Below are 16,812 nucleotides of genomic sequence, written 5' to 3'. Positions count from 1 at the left end.
AAAGTTATTTAGCAACTTATATATATTTCTGTCAAACCTCAGTCCTGTTAATCTTCTCTTTACTCCAATCTTATATCACTGTAACCCTTTCTTTCTAAAAACCTTGACATTTTAACATTCATCAAGTTTATAATAGTCCTTTAGATAAATTTTAAATTTCTTCCATTCTTCTTCTGCAGTCTCTCTTTCTTGATCACGGATTCTGCCAGTCATCTCAGCCAATGTCATATAGTCCATCACTTTCATCTGCCATTCTTCCAGGGTGGGTAGGTCTTGTGTCTTCCAATACTTTGCAATAAATATTCTTGCTGCTGTTGTTGCATGGCCCTGGGTGTTCTTTAGGGTCTGGATATAGCACCCAATAAAACATACCATTCCCATAGGCTGGACAAACAATGAAACTTCTATACGATTGGTGGTTTTGTTCTAATGCATGATTGTATAACACACCATTCCCATTGGTTGGACAAACAATGGAACTTCTATATGATTGGTTGCTTTGCTCTAATGTGTGATTGGTTTGTGTAACAGCAAGGTCTGATTGGACAGTGGGGTTCTTGGGGCCAGTTGAACAGTTAGAAAATTCAGATGGAAAACATGGTGAACTTGCTGAGAGGTGTAAGAATCGGGGGGAAAGTGAGTAAGAAAGGCGCTGCTTCAGAAATGTGTTTAAGTAATAATAATAACTCTGGGCAGCTCCCAACAGATTGAAAACAGAATCAAACATTAAAAACTTCCCTAAACAGGGCTGCCTTCAGATGTCTTCTAAAAGTCAGATAGTTTTATTTCCTTGACATCTGATGGGAGGGCATTCCACAGGGCGGGTGCCACCACCGAGAAGGCCCTCTGCCTGGTTCCCTGTAACCTCACCTCTCACAGTGAGGGAACCGCCAGAAGGCCCTCGGAGCTGGATTTCAGTGTCTGGGCAGAACGATAGGGGTGAGTATTGTTATATTTATATTCTATTTCCCCCCCAGGATCTCAGGGTAGAGTACTTGGTTCTCCCTTCTTTATCCTCACAACAACCCTGTGAGGTAGGTAGGTAGTCTGAGAGATAGGGACTGGCCCAAATGAGCTTCAAGGTCACCCCAAATCCCACTGAATTAAAGGAGATTTGGGACTAAGTAACATATGTATCATTTATATGTGTCATTTTTGGATTTGTGGCTTGTCTTCTGAATGGTAAATAGCAGGCACAGCCACTCCCCCTTCAAAAAATTAGAATCAGAACCACAGCATGTTGGGAAAGAGGGATTAATCCATTTTGCCCCTGCAATTGTCACAATAACAACAAAAAGGCTGTCCCAGAGGAATGCTTCAATTGATGTCAATCATGGTAATGGAAAATTAATAACAAAACCTTGGACTAAGTGACCAGTATATACATATTATTTCATAATAATTAAGGACTTTAATAGTACACTGTTGCTCTTTGCAACCATCATGATTAACCTTGAGTGAGCTTGTGGGGGGCAGAGGAATAAATTCTCTGTTTTGGGACTCTCACAGTAGATTTGGCAGATTGCTTTGGAAAGGGCAATGAAGAGATAACAGCAACTTGAAGAGTTTATTTCCGTGGCCAGACAAAACAAGCACCAGTCAGACACCAGTTCTCCAGCGCATGGTATTACCTGAAGCAGGTGGCAGAGTGAGGTGATGAGCAGTTGTGAAGTGTTAAGAGGACAGAGTTGTGTGTGTCACATGGCCTGGACGGTGGTAGAGGTCCTTGGGAACTGAGTGGGGATGGAAGCACTGGGAGGGAAGGCAAAGCAAGAGTGAAGAGGTTCCATGAATACCTCTACGGCAGGACTTTTGACCTCATCACTGACCACAAGCCGCTCCTGGGCCTCCTCGCAGGTGATCATCCAACTCCACCGGTCCTCTCGCCACGCACGCTGCGATGGACTGTTTTCCTGGCTGCCTACCACTACCGGCTTGTCCATCGCCCGGGGAAATCGATGGGCCATGCCGACGCCCTCAGCCATTGCCCTCTTCCAGCGTTTGTGGAAGACCCGGCTCCTTCATCGCTCCTCCTGATTGAGGATCTTTCGGCAGCACCTGTATCGGCTGCCACTGTGGCCTCTGCATCTGCCCAGGATTGCACCATCAGCCGTGTGCTCAACTGGGTGTGGAGGGGGTGGCCACAAGGGCCTTTTGCATCGGAGTTCCAACCGTTCGCAACCAGACAACATGAACTCTCGGCTCATCGCGGTTTTCTGCTGTGGGGAGACCGCGTCGTGATCGTGATTCCCCAAAGACTCCGTCAACGTATCCTGGAGGCTCTGCACGTTGGCCACCCGGGAATCGTCAAAATGAAGGTCTTGGCTCGGTGTTACGTCTGGTGGCCTAACATGGACGATGCCATCACTGCCTGGGTGTCCGCCTGTCAAGCGTGCCAAGAATCGAGGCCTGCACCACCGGCAGCTAAGGGACACACCTGGGAGATGCCCAAGACACCCTGGTCGAGGGTGCACATCGATCTGGCTGGCCCCTTTCACGGCTGGACCTTTATGGTAGTGGTGGACGCCTATTCCAAATGGCTGGAGGTGGCCTTGATGCCCTCCACCACTACCGAGGCGGTCATCCGGGTGCTGCGAGGCCTCTTTGCGACGCATGGGTGTCCTGATGTCCTTGTCTCTGACAATGGACCGCAGTTCACGTCAGGCACTTTGGAGTGGTATCTTTTGGGACTGGGCATCCGCCATGCCCTAACGGCACCATTTCATCCATCCAGCAATGGGCAAGCGGAGAGAATGGTGCGCTCGGCAAAACAGGCACTGGGCGCCTGGACCGGGGAGACTGGCACGAGCGGGTCACTGAATACTTGTTCGTGCAACACATCACCCCTCCTGCGGCCACAGGGCAGAGTCCTGTCGAACTGCTTATGGGCCGCCACCTCAGGTCCCCGCTCTACCGGCTGCACCCGGACTTTGCCATGGCCAAACCCCCGGGCTGTGCCGATGCGCCACGGTCATTTGTTCCAGGAAACCAGGTCTTTGCCCGGAACTATGTGGGGGACATTCCTTGGGTGCCAGCCACAGTAGTGGGAGTCACTGGACCTCGCTCGTACCAGGTGGCACTCGAAGACGGACGCTTGTGGCGCCGGCACATAGACCAGCTTAGGCGCAGGGTTGGGGACTTGGACACTACCGTGGTGCCCCCAACTGCGCTTGTGGCTCCAGAAGAGACACTTACAGATGGCGAGGCTCCACCTACACCTCTCGCAAACTGCCACCGTGGAGCCGAACCAAGCCACTTCAGAGGGTCTGCCAGACTTACCACAGACTCAGACCACTCCACTTGCGGAGGCTCCACCCACAGCAGCGGATCCAGGGGACTTGGTTTCAACGCCACCTAGGGTCGCACCACAGCCTCAGCAAGAATTGGGTGGCCCCCCAGACTTGGCTACCAGTCCCCAGTGGTCTGGCAGAGTTTCCAAGCACCCAACTTATTTAAAGGACTATGTTGTTGGACATGTATCACCATTGGTCTAAGTATGTGAAATGTAACCGATATGCTGGCTAGATCAGCAGCAATTTCCAGGTCATTGTGTTTAGCTCTCAGGGATGAAAACTTCACTTGTTAGTTTCAGTCTGTGTAGCCTCTGTTAAAGAGATAGGAGCAGGCAATGGCAAGTTTCTTCCCTTTAGCCATTTGGCAGTCCCAAGCAAAAGCTTTGTTCTGTACTGTATCAGCTCGTGCAGAAGTGAAGCAAAAATGGGAGCGGTCTAATGCTGTTTGAAAAGGTCAGGTTTAACATAGCAGGGTTTTGAACATCTCCTTCTGTTGTAGTTGTGGGAGGAAGATGTGGCCGGGCAGGGCCTATATAAAGAATGAGCATGATGTGGTTTCTTCACGCCTGTCAGATTCCCTGACTGAGAGTAGAGATGGCTCCTGTCATAGCTTTCCTCACATGCACCTGGGCTCTGCTGCCACTACTTATGGCATCTGAAGGTAAGAACCATTCCACCTGTCAATTCTCTGGCCCCTTTCTGCTGGGTTGGTGTGTGTGTCATTTTACTTTCTTATTTATTTAATGAGATTTATACCACTTAATCATGAAAGCCTCTAAGTGGTTTACATAAAATATGCATTAATATTATTGATAAAATAAATACTGAAAATAAGCCACCCTATTCCCCCCATAAAGCCAAGCGTTTTAAAAAATATGCATTATGAAACACATATTACCGTAGTTTTCCGTGTATAACATGCCCCTGTGTATAAGAAGCCACCTATTTTTGGGGACTCAAAATTAAGAAAATGCACTATGCACTATCCCTGTATAAGACAATGCCTTCTTTTAAACTTCAAGAATGTAGGAAAATGTATAGTCTTATACACAGAAAAATATGGTCTATATTACATCATATCAAATGGGATTACCTGTATGGGCAGACTTGCTTAAGCATTTTTTTAAAAAAAAGCTGGCACCAAAAAGTGTACATCAAAAGTGCCTAATATAATGGATCTAGTTACAGATCTGAAGAAATGTGCATGCACATGAAAGCTCATACCAATAACAAACTTAGTTGGTCTCTAAGGTGCTACTGGAAGGAATTCTTTTATTTAATATCATGGAGCCCTACTTTCAACAAATCCCTTGCAGTTGATTTTAGCTTTAATGGTTAATCTTTTATTTTTGCATTGAATATTAAAACACACAAATTGACATATTGAAAAATGACAGATTACCAGTAATTACATAACTAGTAATGTTACCATAATCGGGCATGCTGAGGAAATAAGTAATTTGCCATCCAAATAAGACACCATGTCTCCGCCCCCCCCCCCAATTCCACATATTAATTTGATCCATTACATCAAATAAAGCTCTCTGTAACTCAGGTTATCATGTTCCACCCAGTATTTTACAAAGGAGCCCCATATTAAATAAAAGTGATATTTCCTTCTTCCAAGAAAAGGGGGTTCTCCTTATTTATTGAAACCTGCACAGTAGCAAACAATGTTCCTAGATTTTAGCCATTTCATCACTGACATTTTTTAATACTGAAACCAAAGCAAAGCAAAACAGAAGCACCTGGGTCAAAATAAATTCTGGCAAAGTTGATTGATTTTTTTTGCCACTGGGGTGCTTTTTTTTTGCTCCCACACCCAAATGAAACGTATGAGACACAAGTGGAAGAAAGGTTATATATAACAAGTAGTTTAACCAAATTAGTAAAGTATGCTGCTGTTGAATGCTCCCCTGCAGTGTGCATGCCAGGCCCTAAAAGGGTCCATAGTGCACCATGCATTTTTGTACACATTATTCAGCTAGAGAATTGCACTGCAAAATTTGGAGACGTGAGAATTTTGAAGGCACATTGTTTTGAAAAGTGCGAATTTGGTAGATTTGCCTTTAAATGCAAACTGACTCAAACCTAGCTCCTGGACACCCAAGGAACATCCATGATAGATGGCCATCTCTTCTGTATTTTTCTTTTCACACAGTTTCTGCTGAGTGTGGTGCAACTTTCCTTATTTTTCCTTTTCCTTTGTCTCCCTTCCAGCCCCTCCAGGCTGTGTTCTCCCCTTCCTTTTCAATGGCAGATACTACTCTTCGTGCACCACTGATGGCAACCCTGACCAACAGCTGTGGTGTGCCACAACTGAAAACCATGACAAGGATCGTAGATGGAAGCCATGTGCTCTTAGAGGTGAGAGGCATACAGTCCTTCTGGTAACATTCCTTTGCGTGTTAATATGTCGTCCTGCAGACTATGTTTATTTACACACTGAAGTGTTCTATGAGTTGAAATCGATCCAAAAAGGTCCTAGCAGGGCTGGCCTGCTCATGAGGTAGACGGAAGCAGCAACCTCAGGCAGTGGAATCCAATGGGGGTGGCAATCCTATGGCTAGCAAGCATCACCAGCAGGCCAGTGGGACAGGGATTCCCCTTACTCTACCACCACCTTTCCCTCCTCCTCATAAAGATGTTATTCCATTTTCTGAGCTTGCAAAAAGTCCTCTTGCACCATCCTAAAGGGAGTTCTAATCCTCACAATGCCCAGTAATGCTCATTGCCCCCTCTTCAAATTAGCTCCTTTGGGCAGTTGCCCATTTGCCCTCTTGCAAATATTCCTCTGATGGAACATTTGTTCTGATCTGTTTGTGGGGAGGTTATACAACAGCAAGCATTCATGCTGATTTGCTTGCACAACATTTACAGTGGTACCTCGGGTTACATACGCTTCAGGTTACATACGCTTCAGGTTACAGACTCTGCTAACCCAGAAATAGTGCTTCAGGTTAAGAACTTTGCTTCAGAATGAGAACAGAAATCGCATGGCAGCAGTGCGGCAGCAGCAGGATGCCCCATTAGCTAAAGTGGTGCTTCAGGTTAAGAACAGTTTCAGGGTAAGTACGGACCTCCGAAACGAATTAAGTACTTAACCCGAGGTACCACTGTATATGTCTTACCATTAGACATTTGTTTATCCCAGACTGTTTAGGGCATTTCTCTGCCACTTTACTACTTGTAAAAGTATGTATGTATGTATGTATGTATGTATGTATGTATGTATATGTATGTATTTTAAAGTGGCTTTAAGCTACTTCAACTATGCAAACCTGAATTCCTGATGTGGACATGAATCCCTCCTGCAAGATATTTTGCTCTGGAGGTGACCAAAAAGATTAACAAAGTTCATTACAGTCTCAATCTCATCCTATTGTTAAGAAGAGCAGCTTTGCAGGGAGTGATTAACCATCTTCCTACTCCAAATTGCTCACCATTAGCTGTTTTCCCCTCTTGCAGTGTTGATACTGCATATCGGCCCACGCAAACATGTTTGAACGTGTGTGTGTGTCTAGGCAATATGGAGATGGGGTCAACATACTCTATCACTGCTTTTCTGCTCTCAGTCACTCTACTCAAATGTGCCTCCCCCAGTAAATGGGCAATGACACATTTATACTCTGACCTCCCCATTCAGGAAGTAAATAGGTTTAATTCTCGTTAATGATACGTATCTGTGACAACCCCCAGAGGCAGTGTCTATATAGGCACTATGTGTCTTTGCCTGAGTGGTTGGATTTCAATCCCAGCAGGCAAAGGAAATGGGGTTTGGTGGTGGGCAGTTGATCAGCAGCATATACAGACCCTGAAGCCTTTGTCTGCCTGGTTTGATTTGTCTTGCCTACCTGTCAAAATAGCCCACGGTGTTTGGGGCAGGTAAGAATCTGGCTGTTGGCTGCATCCAGTTCCCTGCCCCTGCGAAAGGGTGTGACTATTTTTTTTTAAAAAAAGGATAATATAAGAAAGAAGCAAGAAAACTGTTACTAATGATTTATTGGCATAAACATGCACAAACTCTGCTTTTGTCTTTTGCCTAGAATATGGAGGCAACTCGAATGGAGCAGAATGTGTTTTCCCCTTCAGCTACAAAGGCCATACTTACTACACCTGCACTAACAAGTTCGAAATAAAAGGGCGCTACTGGTGTGCTACAACAGGAAGCTATGATAAGAACAAGAAGTGGAGCTTCTGTGCTGATACCAGTATGTAAACTGGGGGCCTGTTGGATTAGAAGCCAGGGTTGGGTTGCGTCACAGGGCTTGGAAGATGGCTGGTTGTAGATTAAGCACAATGAATGATTTTTTGGGGGTACACATTACTGAGAATATTCCCTTGTCAATTCCATTCTCTGCAAATGCTCTTTGTAAACTCTCCTTTCCAGTGCTTTGCTTTCACTTTGACATCAGCATCAGCATTGGCCAGGCAGTCACATTACAAAGTGGAAGTGTGAAATTAAGGGTGTCAGAGCCACCCAAAATTAAGCAGTTTTTCCATTTATTTTAGTGGGTGGATTACAGACCCTCCAAGTGTCACTATTTTCCAGGGAAAGTTCTAGATTTACAGAAGCCATTCTGGTTTTTTATTTGATCTGCTCCTGGAATGCCCCGCTTTTCCTTAGGGTGTCCCTATTTTCATTGGATAAATGTTGGAGGGTTAGGCATATGTTTAATTTTCTCCCGTTGGAATCAATGGAACATGAGTGGCAATCCTATACACACTGTTTTGGGAATATTTTTCTTTATTGACTTAAAACATGTTTTACCCCAGGCTTGATTGAAGAGGGGTGTGTGGTAAAAGCTTTCAGAGTGGCTTGCAACAGTCAATAGTCAGATTATCAGTGTGGAGCAGTGGCATTGCAGGGTGGGGGCAGTTTGCCCCAGATGCCATCCCTGGGGTGTGTGTGACGAACCCCCCCGGTGCATCAATGCAGCGGCACTCACATCCCCCCTGCAGGGTGGATCAGTCCTGCGCCAGTCGCACTCCAGGCGGCGGATGCGATGGCGGGGGGTGATGGAGCCAATAGCTACACCCCGGTGCAGAGTCCCTGCAATTCTTTCTCTCCTTCTGCTGTACCAGAGTTGAGGATTCCACCTCCATCTGAGGGCCACATTCCCTTCTAGGTAACGTTCCCAGGGCCACATGGTAGTGATGAGAGGAGTCAGAAGGAAAAGTGAGCACAGCAAAGAATGTCCATATTACCTTACACTTACACAGCCCTCTCTGTCCTTCATTCAGTCATGCAAGAAGCATTATCAGAGTTCAAGGACACATTCTAGCTATCCCAAAACACTCAAGGAGGGGTCAAAGCAGGGCTGGTGAGCAGTGACACTAGGGAGGGAGTATGACCTGGGGAAAGGCCTGCATTCAGTCCCCAGCCCTGAAGTTCCCCAGCCTCGTTTTATAGTCTGATTGACCTAAAAGGGACTTACCTCTGAGCAGATATGCATAGACAGGGCTTCTTTTCAGCCGGAACGTGGTGGAACTCAGTTCTGGCACCTCTCAGGTGGGCACCATTGCCATTATAAGAGAACATGGGAGACTTACATGGTGAGTTCTGGCACCTCTTCTTCTAGAAAAATAGCACTGTGCATAGGATAGCATTTTTAAAACTTTAGATGGATGGTGATGTGGGTAGTTGTTCCATGATTTAATCAGGCATAGGAATCTGATTGCTGAGCGCATTGAGCAGGACAAAGAAGCATTGTGGGTTATTAAGGAAGCCCCTCCTTCTCTCTCTTCTCCACTTCTTCCAGGACTAGATGCAAATTTAGCTACAGGGCCCTGCATGTTCCCTTTCGTCTTCCAAGGCAAGTGGTACAAAGCTTGCACAACAGATGGGAGATTCGATGGGAAGCTCTGGTGCTCTCTTGTCACCAACTACGATGAAAATCCGACGTGGGCATATTGTGAACCCTCAAGTAAGCAAAATAGGGAAGTATGTGGGAAAGGCTGTTCCGGGTGACAGACCAGAAATGTTTCTCTTCCTGTTCCCAAATAAGGGCTGAACACCTGGCCATTATTATTATTATTGCATACCAGTCCTTCACTATGAAGTCCCAGGCCAGGTTAAAAGTAGGGTTGGTCCTCACAATATTGGCTGCATTCAGGAAGTACTTTATTCAACCCAATTAAACTGGAAAATCATGGGAGTTATGTGCTATAATTTCCCCCATGGTTTTTATGTAACACACTACCGCCACACATGGGGCTGTATTTCTGAAACCAATTCTTTCCTGGCCTTGGGAGAAAAGAAGCACACATGAGGATTAAGGGATGATGACCCGTCTGATGGCACACACTGTTGTGGGACACAATGTGAACGAAATCTAGTGCAACATGCAGTACTATCCCTCAGGAAGACACCGTTCCATAACTCCACAGGTAATGCAGTGTACAAGGAATGTTGGGAAAGGGACAGAAGTGCCAACATTGTAAACAGGAAAACGAATACAATAATTCCCACACCTGAATGCACATTATATCTAAGGTGTCATTTTATAATAAAATCCTACTGCAATCAATGAGACAAATCCGTGACTTAAGTGGATTTCAGTGGTACCCGAGCACAACTGACATAACCTGGATTCAATCCATTTCATCTATATCTATCTATCTATCTATCTATCTATCTATCTATCTATCTATCTGCAGAATTTGGCTAATTCCCCTTACAGCTGGCTAGCATGCACACAAAATGCAATGGAATATGAATATCACACCAATCCCCTCTTTATGTTGCTTCAGTTAATGACTCACCTCTCCACTCTGTTTCTCTTCAGAACCTGCCTCCTGCGTCTTTCCCTTCAAGTATAGAAACAAGTCATACTCCTCGTGCACCAAAGAAGGAAGTTTTGATGGGCAGCTGTGGTGTGCCACAACTCCAGACTATGACAAAGACAGCAGTTGGAAAGGATGTTCCCTCCAAGGTAGAGTCCTGAGCTGGCTGCCTGGCTGCTGCCGGCTTCGCCTCCTATTTATGCGACTGGCCCCACCTCCAGCAGTGCTAAATGATTGAGGTTTGGCGGGAACCTCCAAAGAATAGCACTGAGAGGCAGGCCAGCCCAAGCAGCCGGTAGGTCCCCAGGATCCTGCAAAGGGCGCCCACAGTGTAAGTTGTGAGCGCTCATTTTGGGCCTAGTTTGTGGTGCAAACCACCCTTTGATGAATATTCATCATGGCAGTGCAGAATCTAGCAACTGAGTATGTAACATCTGGGTTTTCATCTTGAAGTAGCAGGGAGGTATAAGGTTCTGTACGACCTGGGAATTTATGTAGTATAGGCAAGATCAGGCATAGGCAAACACGGCCCTCCAGCTATTTTGGGACTACAATTCCCATCATCCTGACCACTGGTCCTGTTAGCTAGGGATGATGGGAGTTGTAGTTCCAAAACATCTGGAGGGCCAAGTTTGCCTATGCCTGGACAACGTGAACCTAGTTTGTATATCTGTATAGTATTGGCAGTGAAAAAATACATGTTCTGTTATTTCCAGTTGCCCAGAGCCATATGGGCATTAATCTGCTCCTTGTATGGTGTCTTCCTAAGGTGGCCTTCCTGGATGGTGACTCTGCAGATCACAGGATTTTAACTGAGTTTTAATTGGATATAATTGCAATCCCACAAAATGTAGCGATGACCACCAACGTGGCTGGCTTTAAAAAGGGGGTTAGACAAATTATGGAGACTAAGGCTCCCAGAGACTACCAGCTACAATGGCAGTGTTCCACCTCCAATGCCTGTGTTTAGTAGCTGTTGTGAATCGGAAGTGGGGAGGTTCCTGTATGGGCTTCCCATAGGCATCTTGCTGGCCACTGTGAAAACAGGGTGTTGGAGGAGGTGGGCCCTGGCCTAATTCATTAAGTGTCTGTCTTTATCTAGTCCTTGAATGCAGAGGCATTGCCCATATCCTTCATACAGTTCTCTTTGACAACACGACAAAACTCTACGGCATGTTATTTTTTGTGTCCCCCCTGTCTGCAGAGTATGGAGGGAACTCCAATGGCCAGCCCTGCTGGTTCCCTTTCACCTTCAACAACCAGACATTTGATGCCTGCACCAATGAGGATGACAACGGCGAGAAGAATGGGGGATACTGGTGTTCCACTACTCCAAACTACGATGAGCAAAAGCTATGGAGCTTCTGTGCTGACACAAATTTGAGAAGTGGAGAAGTTTTATTACCAGGTTAGCAGAAAGCTGCCCAGGTGGGGGTGTAGGAGAAAGTTGGTTTCAGACATGCAGCCTGATCTTATGCATGTTTACTTGGAAGCCCATGCCACCAAGCAGATTTTGATCCTAATGTGTTGAAGTAATATGCTGTAGGCTGCAATTCAATGCACAGTTATTTGGGAGCAAATAACTTCTAAATAATCAGAAGTATTATTAAGATAGCTTCCTAGCCTCCTTATTCCTTTGCTAGAGGTGCTCATCTCATGATTTTCTCTCACATTCCACTCCCAACGCTCACGGGACAAGATGGAGAATCTACGAAGAGCTGTGTCTTTCCTTTCACCTACAATGGCAAGTCTTACACAAGCTGTACATCAGTTGGGACAGTAAACTGGAAGTACTGGTGCTCTCTCACCAGCAACTATAATATAGATCGCCAGTGGAAATACTGCGAACCTTCAGGTAGGAACGAATCCTTCTTGGTGCTTCATAAAGTACTTTATAGTGGGCATGGGCAGCAAGAGCAACAGTGGAAGCGTCACAGATTAGAAAGCTTTCAGTTTTCCATTCTGTGCAGTTTTGTATCTATATTTAGGTTCCCCTGAAGTCCTGGTTTCCTTTTACAGCTTAAATCCCCCCCCCAACAAAACTTTACCTTATGTTCAACAGATTTGAAAAAACAAGAAGATAATCAGCCATAAAGACAAGCGAGACCGTCAACTATCAGTAAGGTAAATGTGTTTCATGTTTCCATGTCATTTTTATTTGTCTCTCAATCTGGGAACATTTTTCAGCTTGAGGGACACATTCCCTTCTGGGCAACATTCCATAGACCACATGACAGTGGTGGGCGGGGCCAGGAGCAGCTGTGAGTTCAGCAATAAATGCAAATTTTACCTCTGTACAGTAGGCTGGCTCCTTCACGCTCTCACACCCTTCTCTATCCTCCTTCCCATCAACCAAGAAGCATTATCAGAGTCTGATGATACACTGGAGCCCAGCAAAAACATCCAAGGAAGGTGCGAAGCAGGGCTGGTGAGGGCTGTGTCTCACAAAGAGTGTGAGGCCTGGAGAGAGTCCTGAGAGCTACCGTATTTTTCGCTGTATAAGACACCCCAGACCACAAGATCCACCTAGTTTTTGGAGGAGGAAAACAAGAAAAAAAAATTTCTGAATCTCAGAAGCCAGAACAGCAAGAGGGATTGCTGCACAGTGAAAGCAGCAATCCCTCTTGCTGTTCTGGCTTCTGGGATAGCTGCGCAGCCTGCATTCGCTCCATAAGACACACACACATTTCCCCTTACTTTTTAGGAGGGAAAAAGTGAGAATATAGAGCAAAAAACACGGTAAATAGAGAGTGTTCTGAGGTTCTCCACCCTTGCTTTGGGCCCTGTCTCTTTTAACATGCAATACTGCTTAACACTTCAGTAGACAATGAATGATCAAGAGTTAATTTGGGGGAAAACTTGTGATGAGCAAACTTCCTTTCCCTTCACTTAGAATTAGGCTTAGCAAGTCAAGGTGATTCCTACCTCCCCAAGCCACATTTAGATAACAACTTCGTTTATTTTCCTAATTTTGAAATTTGGACCTGGCCATGCTTCCAATCACATAAATAAGCACACAAAAGAGTCAGAATGCCTCTCTCATCAAGTGCCAGGGGCAAGTGCCAGGAGCAGGTCAGTAATAAACATACACAGCATCAGTGAACTTAACTCTTTATTCCAAGAAACAAACAGCTCAGGAGGCCAGGTCTAGTGAGCACATCCACTCTTCCTGGTAGATCTTGCCCCAATGAGGCAGTTGTGAGAACTGAAGGTCCCCGTCTTCCCACAGTTGTCTAATCCTCCCCGCCCCCCCAGATCCTTCCCAAGCAGTTTAAGACTTTCTTGGTGTGTGTGTGTCTCCTTTGCCCTGGGAGACCAGGGGGAAGGAGAGCTGGTCACAGCAGGAAGGGGAGACCCTTTGGCTTCTTAAGCAGCCTGCCTGATCTCTGCCTCTTTGACCTGCTCCTCTCTAGCTTCTGCTTCTGGCCTGCTGACTGCTACAGACTCTTTCTGCTCAATAAATCCTGTCACCTCTTCAGCTTCCAACATCTCCTCCTCCCATTCTTCTCCCTTTTCTCCCTCTGACCACTCATCGTCATCCCACCACCACTCCCCTGGCTCCAAACCTTCTTCCCTTGGGGGTTCCCCAGCTAGTGCCTCCCACCACTCCTCTACATCCAGCCTCCCCATGGCATCAAGACACACTGACTTGCACCCTCTTCATTTTCTGGTTACCAAGTGACAGTTCTGGAAACCTTTCTGTAAGACCTTTTCTCCTTGGCTCCTTCAAGGCTAAAGTAGCAAAACCCCAGGCACCAATAATTCTGTGAAATGCAGTTTCCTACGTTGCCCGAATACTTAATGCACACACTGCGTACTCTGGAAACGACATGCCCCAGGGCTCCTTATGCCTGAGAATGCTGCTCTTTGGAGTATTCATGAAATCAGCTCATGAACCCTTTGCCTTCTAGCTTTATTGGACTTGCTACATGCCTATTGGCTCTGACTTTAGGTGTTGTTGGTAACTAACCAGCATGTATCTTTTCCCACCAGATTACCAAAACCAATCAACCAATATCTTGGACATCTGTGATTCCCACTACACTGTTTCACTAGTGGAAAGTGGCTAGTTTTCATCTGGGCCTATTCTGTTTCCACCTATGCTACAACTATGGATAAAGTCTCTTACATACTGCAGCTGCTCTTCATTCCTGGCCTAGGATTCTGCTAGGGACCCAGTCTCTGAAGATGTTTTGCCCTCATCACCAATGAACAGCAGTCCAGAAGCACCACCAGCATATCTAACACTGTCGTCACTTTCATCCTAGATTTCCTAACTGATACACAAACTCCTCCTCCGTCCTTTACTCACATGATGAGCAGCTCTGTGCTCAGTTGCTGAAAAACAAAATCTATTCTTGTCTTGTCTGACAGCTGTAGTCTTTTGGATTATACACATGGTAGCACTAAGTCATATAAAAGCATATTAATTAAAATTAGTAATTAAAATCAAGCAGTAATATAATTGTGCATTTTCTGTACGGCCATGATTTCACTCCCTTAACAATGAACATATGGGCTCGCATCTGGGTTATCATTAATCATCTACAGATTATTATGGTTGGGCAGAAGAGTGTAAATAGGGTAGGCTTGGTGAAATGTTATAAGCTGAAGTGGTGTGAATAGACAAGGGAGAAAAAAGAAGGGAGTACTGCCTACAGCATCTCCTCCCCTATAGCTGCTATTCTCTAGCCTCTGCTAATTGGAATAAACTGTTTGAAGGAAAAGGGTTCATTTGGGATCAAATCTGAAATATTTAAATTTTGCTATATAAAGGGAGGGTGTACTGTGTAATCTAGCTAGCATGAAATGAACACTATTATCAAGAACTGATGAGGCTGCTCTGTTCTGGGCACCTATATAATTGACCTCTGTGTACCATTGCATAGTTTACACTTTGATGACAAGATGATGTTACAGATGTACACAAGAAATGTGCAACTTTCAGATGATTGTGGGTGGATGATTGACCCGGGTTGTTGTAAATGTGTCCTCCTGTAACACTAAGTAGTTTATTTCACCTGAATACTTAATAAAGTCTATCCTTACAAATTCACAATAGAGTAGCTTTGTAAACTGTGAACCACCAAGACAGAGAAGCTATGAATGAAGTGGAAAAACTCTGACACCGGGAGCTTCATTCCTGTCACTGTTTTTCTATGGGTACCCAACATGGTGCCATCCAGATATTGTTGGTCTACAATTCTCATCAGCTAGAGCCAGTGTGCTTGATGGTCAGGGAAAATTGGAGTTGTTGTCAACAACAACAACAACAACAACAACAGGCTACTCCTGATCTAGTCCCACTTTAGTTCCCACAATATGCCTGCAGACTTCCAGTCTACCCTCTTCAGCTCCAGTGTGCTTGCTCACAATGTCTGTTCCTCTGTTTGCAGAAAGCTGGTTCTGCTTACTGTTTTTCATTCTCCAGCAAATGTCTGGGGGATTGGAACCTTTATGTGTTGAATTCCTTCATGGGGATGCAATTAAAGAGAAGGAAAAGAGATTTTTTTCTGCTCCCAGAGTATGCAAGGTAGTGTGATCAATAACTGCATTCTCCACCAAATGTTAGAACCCTGTTTGGAAGTTGGAACTGAACTGGAAACTTTGTTTGAAAGGGGGGGGGGGACAGCACAAAGCGGCTACAAGCACCTGAAAACTGAGCCTGGTACCCAAGCTCATGCAGAGATCAAACTCTTATTTCTTAGTGTCTGACTTGTATGCCTTTTTTGCGGTGTGCATAGATGAACAATTCTTTTAAAAAATAACATAACATAAACATTTTTCACAAAGCTTTTGCCCCCTAGTTTTGATATTCTCCTCAATAAAATGCATTTGTTTGTGCTATTTTCACTAATATATGCATGCTTATGCACATTTAACTTAGAAGATGCGTTTTTGGAAACATTACTTTGCTGAAGAACTGCTTTTGCAGAATTCAGAGAAGTGCCCATTTTTAAGAATAGTTGCGTTTCAGTTTCTGTATTATTTCAGAATATGTGAACTAGGTAGAATCACTTTTTAAAACCAAAGTGAATTGACCCCACCACCCCAATCCCTAATTCTACCTTCCTTCCACAGAACTCAAGGCAGTCTATCAAGTATATAATCTATCAAGTACTGAGCAGGTTTAGCTACATCAGGTTTACTGCACTGTTCTCATACTTCCACAGCATAACCCTGGTTCTAGTGATTCCATGCACAGTACAGCTTGCATGGGAAATGAGTGAAGTTTGCATGAATGAATGAATGAATGAATGAATGAATGTGGCCTTGGTGATTAATTTGGGAGAAAAGAAAAGAAAGTGCTGATTCTCAGGCTGTTTAAAAGCTACTCCTTTCTGTTCTCAAAGGCCCATATGTGTGTATATGCATGGCTGTTCACATCCCTTTTCATGCTCAAGGACACCTGTGCCATTTCTTTGCACATTCCAGGGTAGATTCCTGGCACCAAAGACAGATCCTGTGACTGAGTCCTGATTAGGTCCTGACTGAGTGTGCTAGTAGGATTCATCTGTCATGATCCTGGAGTTATTAAGGTGATGAACACCCACGTGAGAATAGCGAACATTCTTTCCAAATATCCCCCAAATGCAGCAAACAGATGCTCTGGGCAGGCAGATCTGTTAAATCTGATTGGATCTTGCTTGCTCACTGCCCCCTTGCCAAGCATTCTGCTTCCTAACCTTTGGCCATGGCATTGACCTGATCAAGTGGTCAAACTGAGACCATG

The 16,812-nt window shown here is 45.0% G+C and overlaps 1 protein-coding gene across 3 annotated transcripts; it reads left to right on the top strand.

The window, feature by feature from the left end:
• The first annotated feature begins 502 nt into the window (after positions 1–502).
• Positions 503–15,138, top strand: LOC309516967 (epididymal sperm-binding protein 1-like). Of its 3 annotated transcripts, none has more exons than XM_082195930.1 (10): positions 503–636; positions 3,793–3,954; positions 5,514–5,660; positions 7,340–7,504; positions 9,056–9,220; positions 10,082–10,228; positions 11,284–11,487; positions 11,779–11,934; positions 12,142–12,203; positions 14,073–15,138. In XM_082195930.1, exons 2-9 carry the CDS (start codon positions 3,888–3,890, stop codon positions 12,171–12,173), a joined length of 1,083 nt encoding a protein of 360 aa, XP_082052056.1. In that variant the 5' UTR covers positions 503–636; positions 3,793–3,887; the 3' UTR covers positions 12,174–12,203; positions 14,073–15,138. The 3 variants fall into 3 exon arrangements, with proteins under 3 accessions (XP_082052056.1, XP_082052058.1, XP_082052057.1); XM_082195932.1 differs by lacking the exon at positions 503–636 and adding an exon at positions 1,607–1,624; XM_082195931.1 differs by lacking the exon at positions 503–636 and adding an exon at positions 1,609–1,653.
• Positions 15,139–16,812: the final 1,674 nt, after the last annotated feature.

Source organism: Podarcis vaucheri (assembly GCF_965113315.1).
Source record: "Podarcis vaucheri genome assembly, chromosome: 13".
Classification (NCBI taxonomy): domain Eukaryota; kingdom Metazoa; phylum Chordata; class Lepidosauria; order Squamata; family Lacertidae; genus Podarcis; species Podarcis vaucheri.
This window is presented reverse-complemented; position numbering and strand designations above follow the sequence as displayed.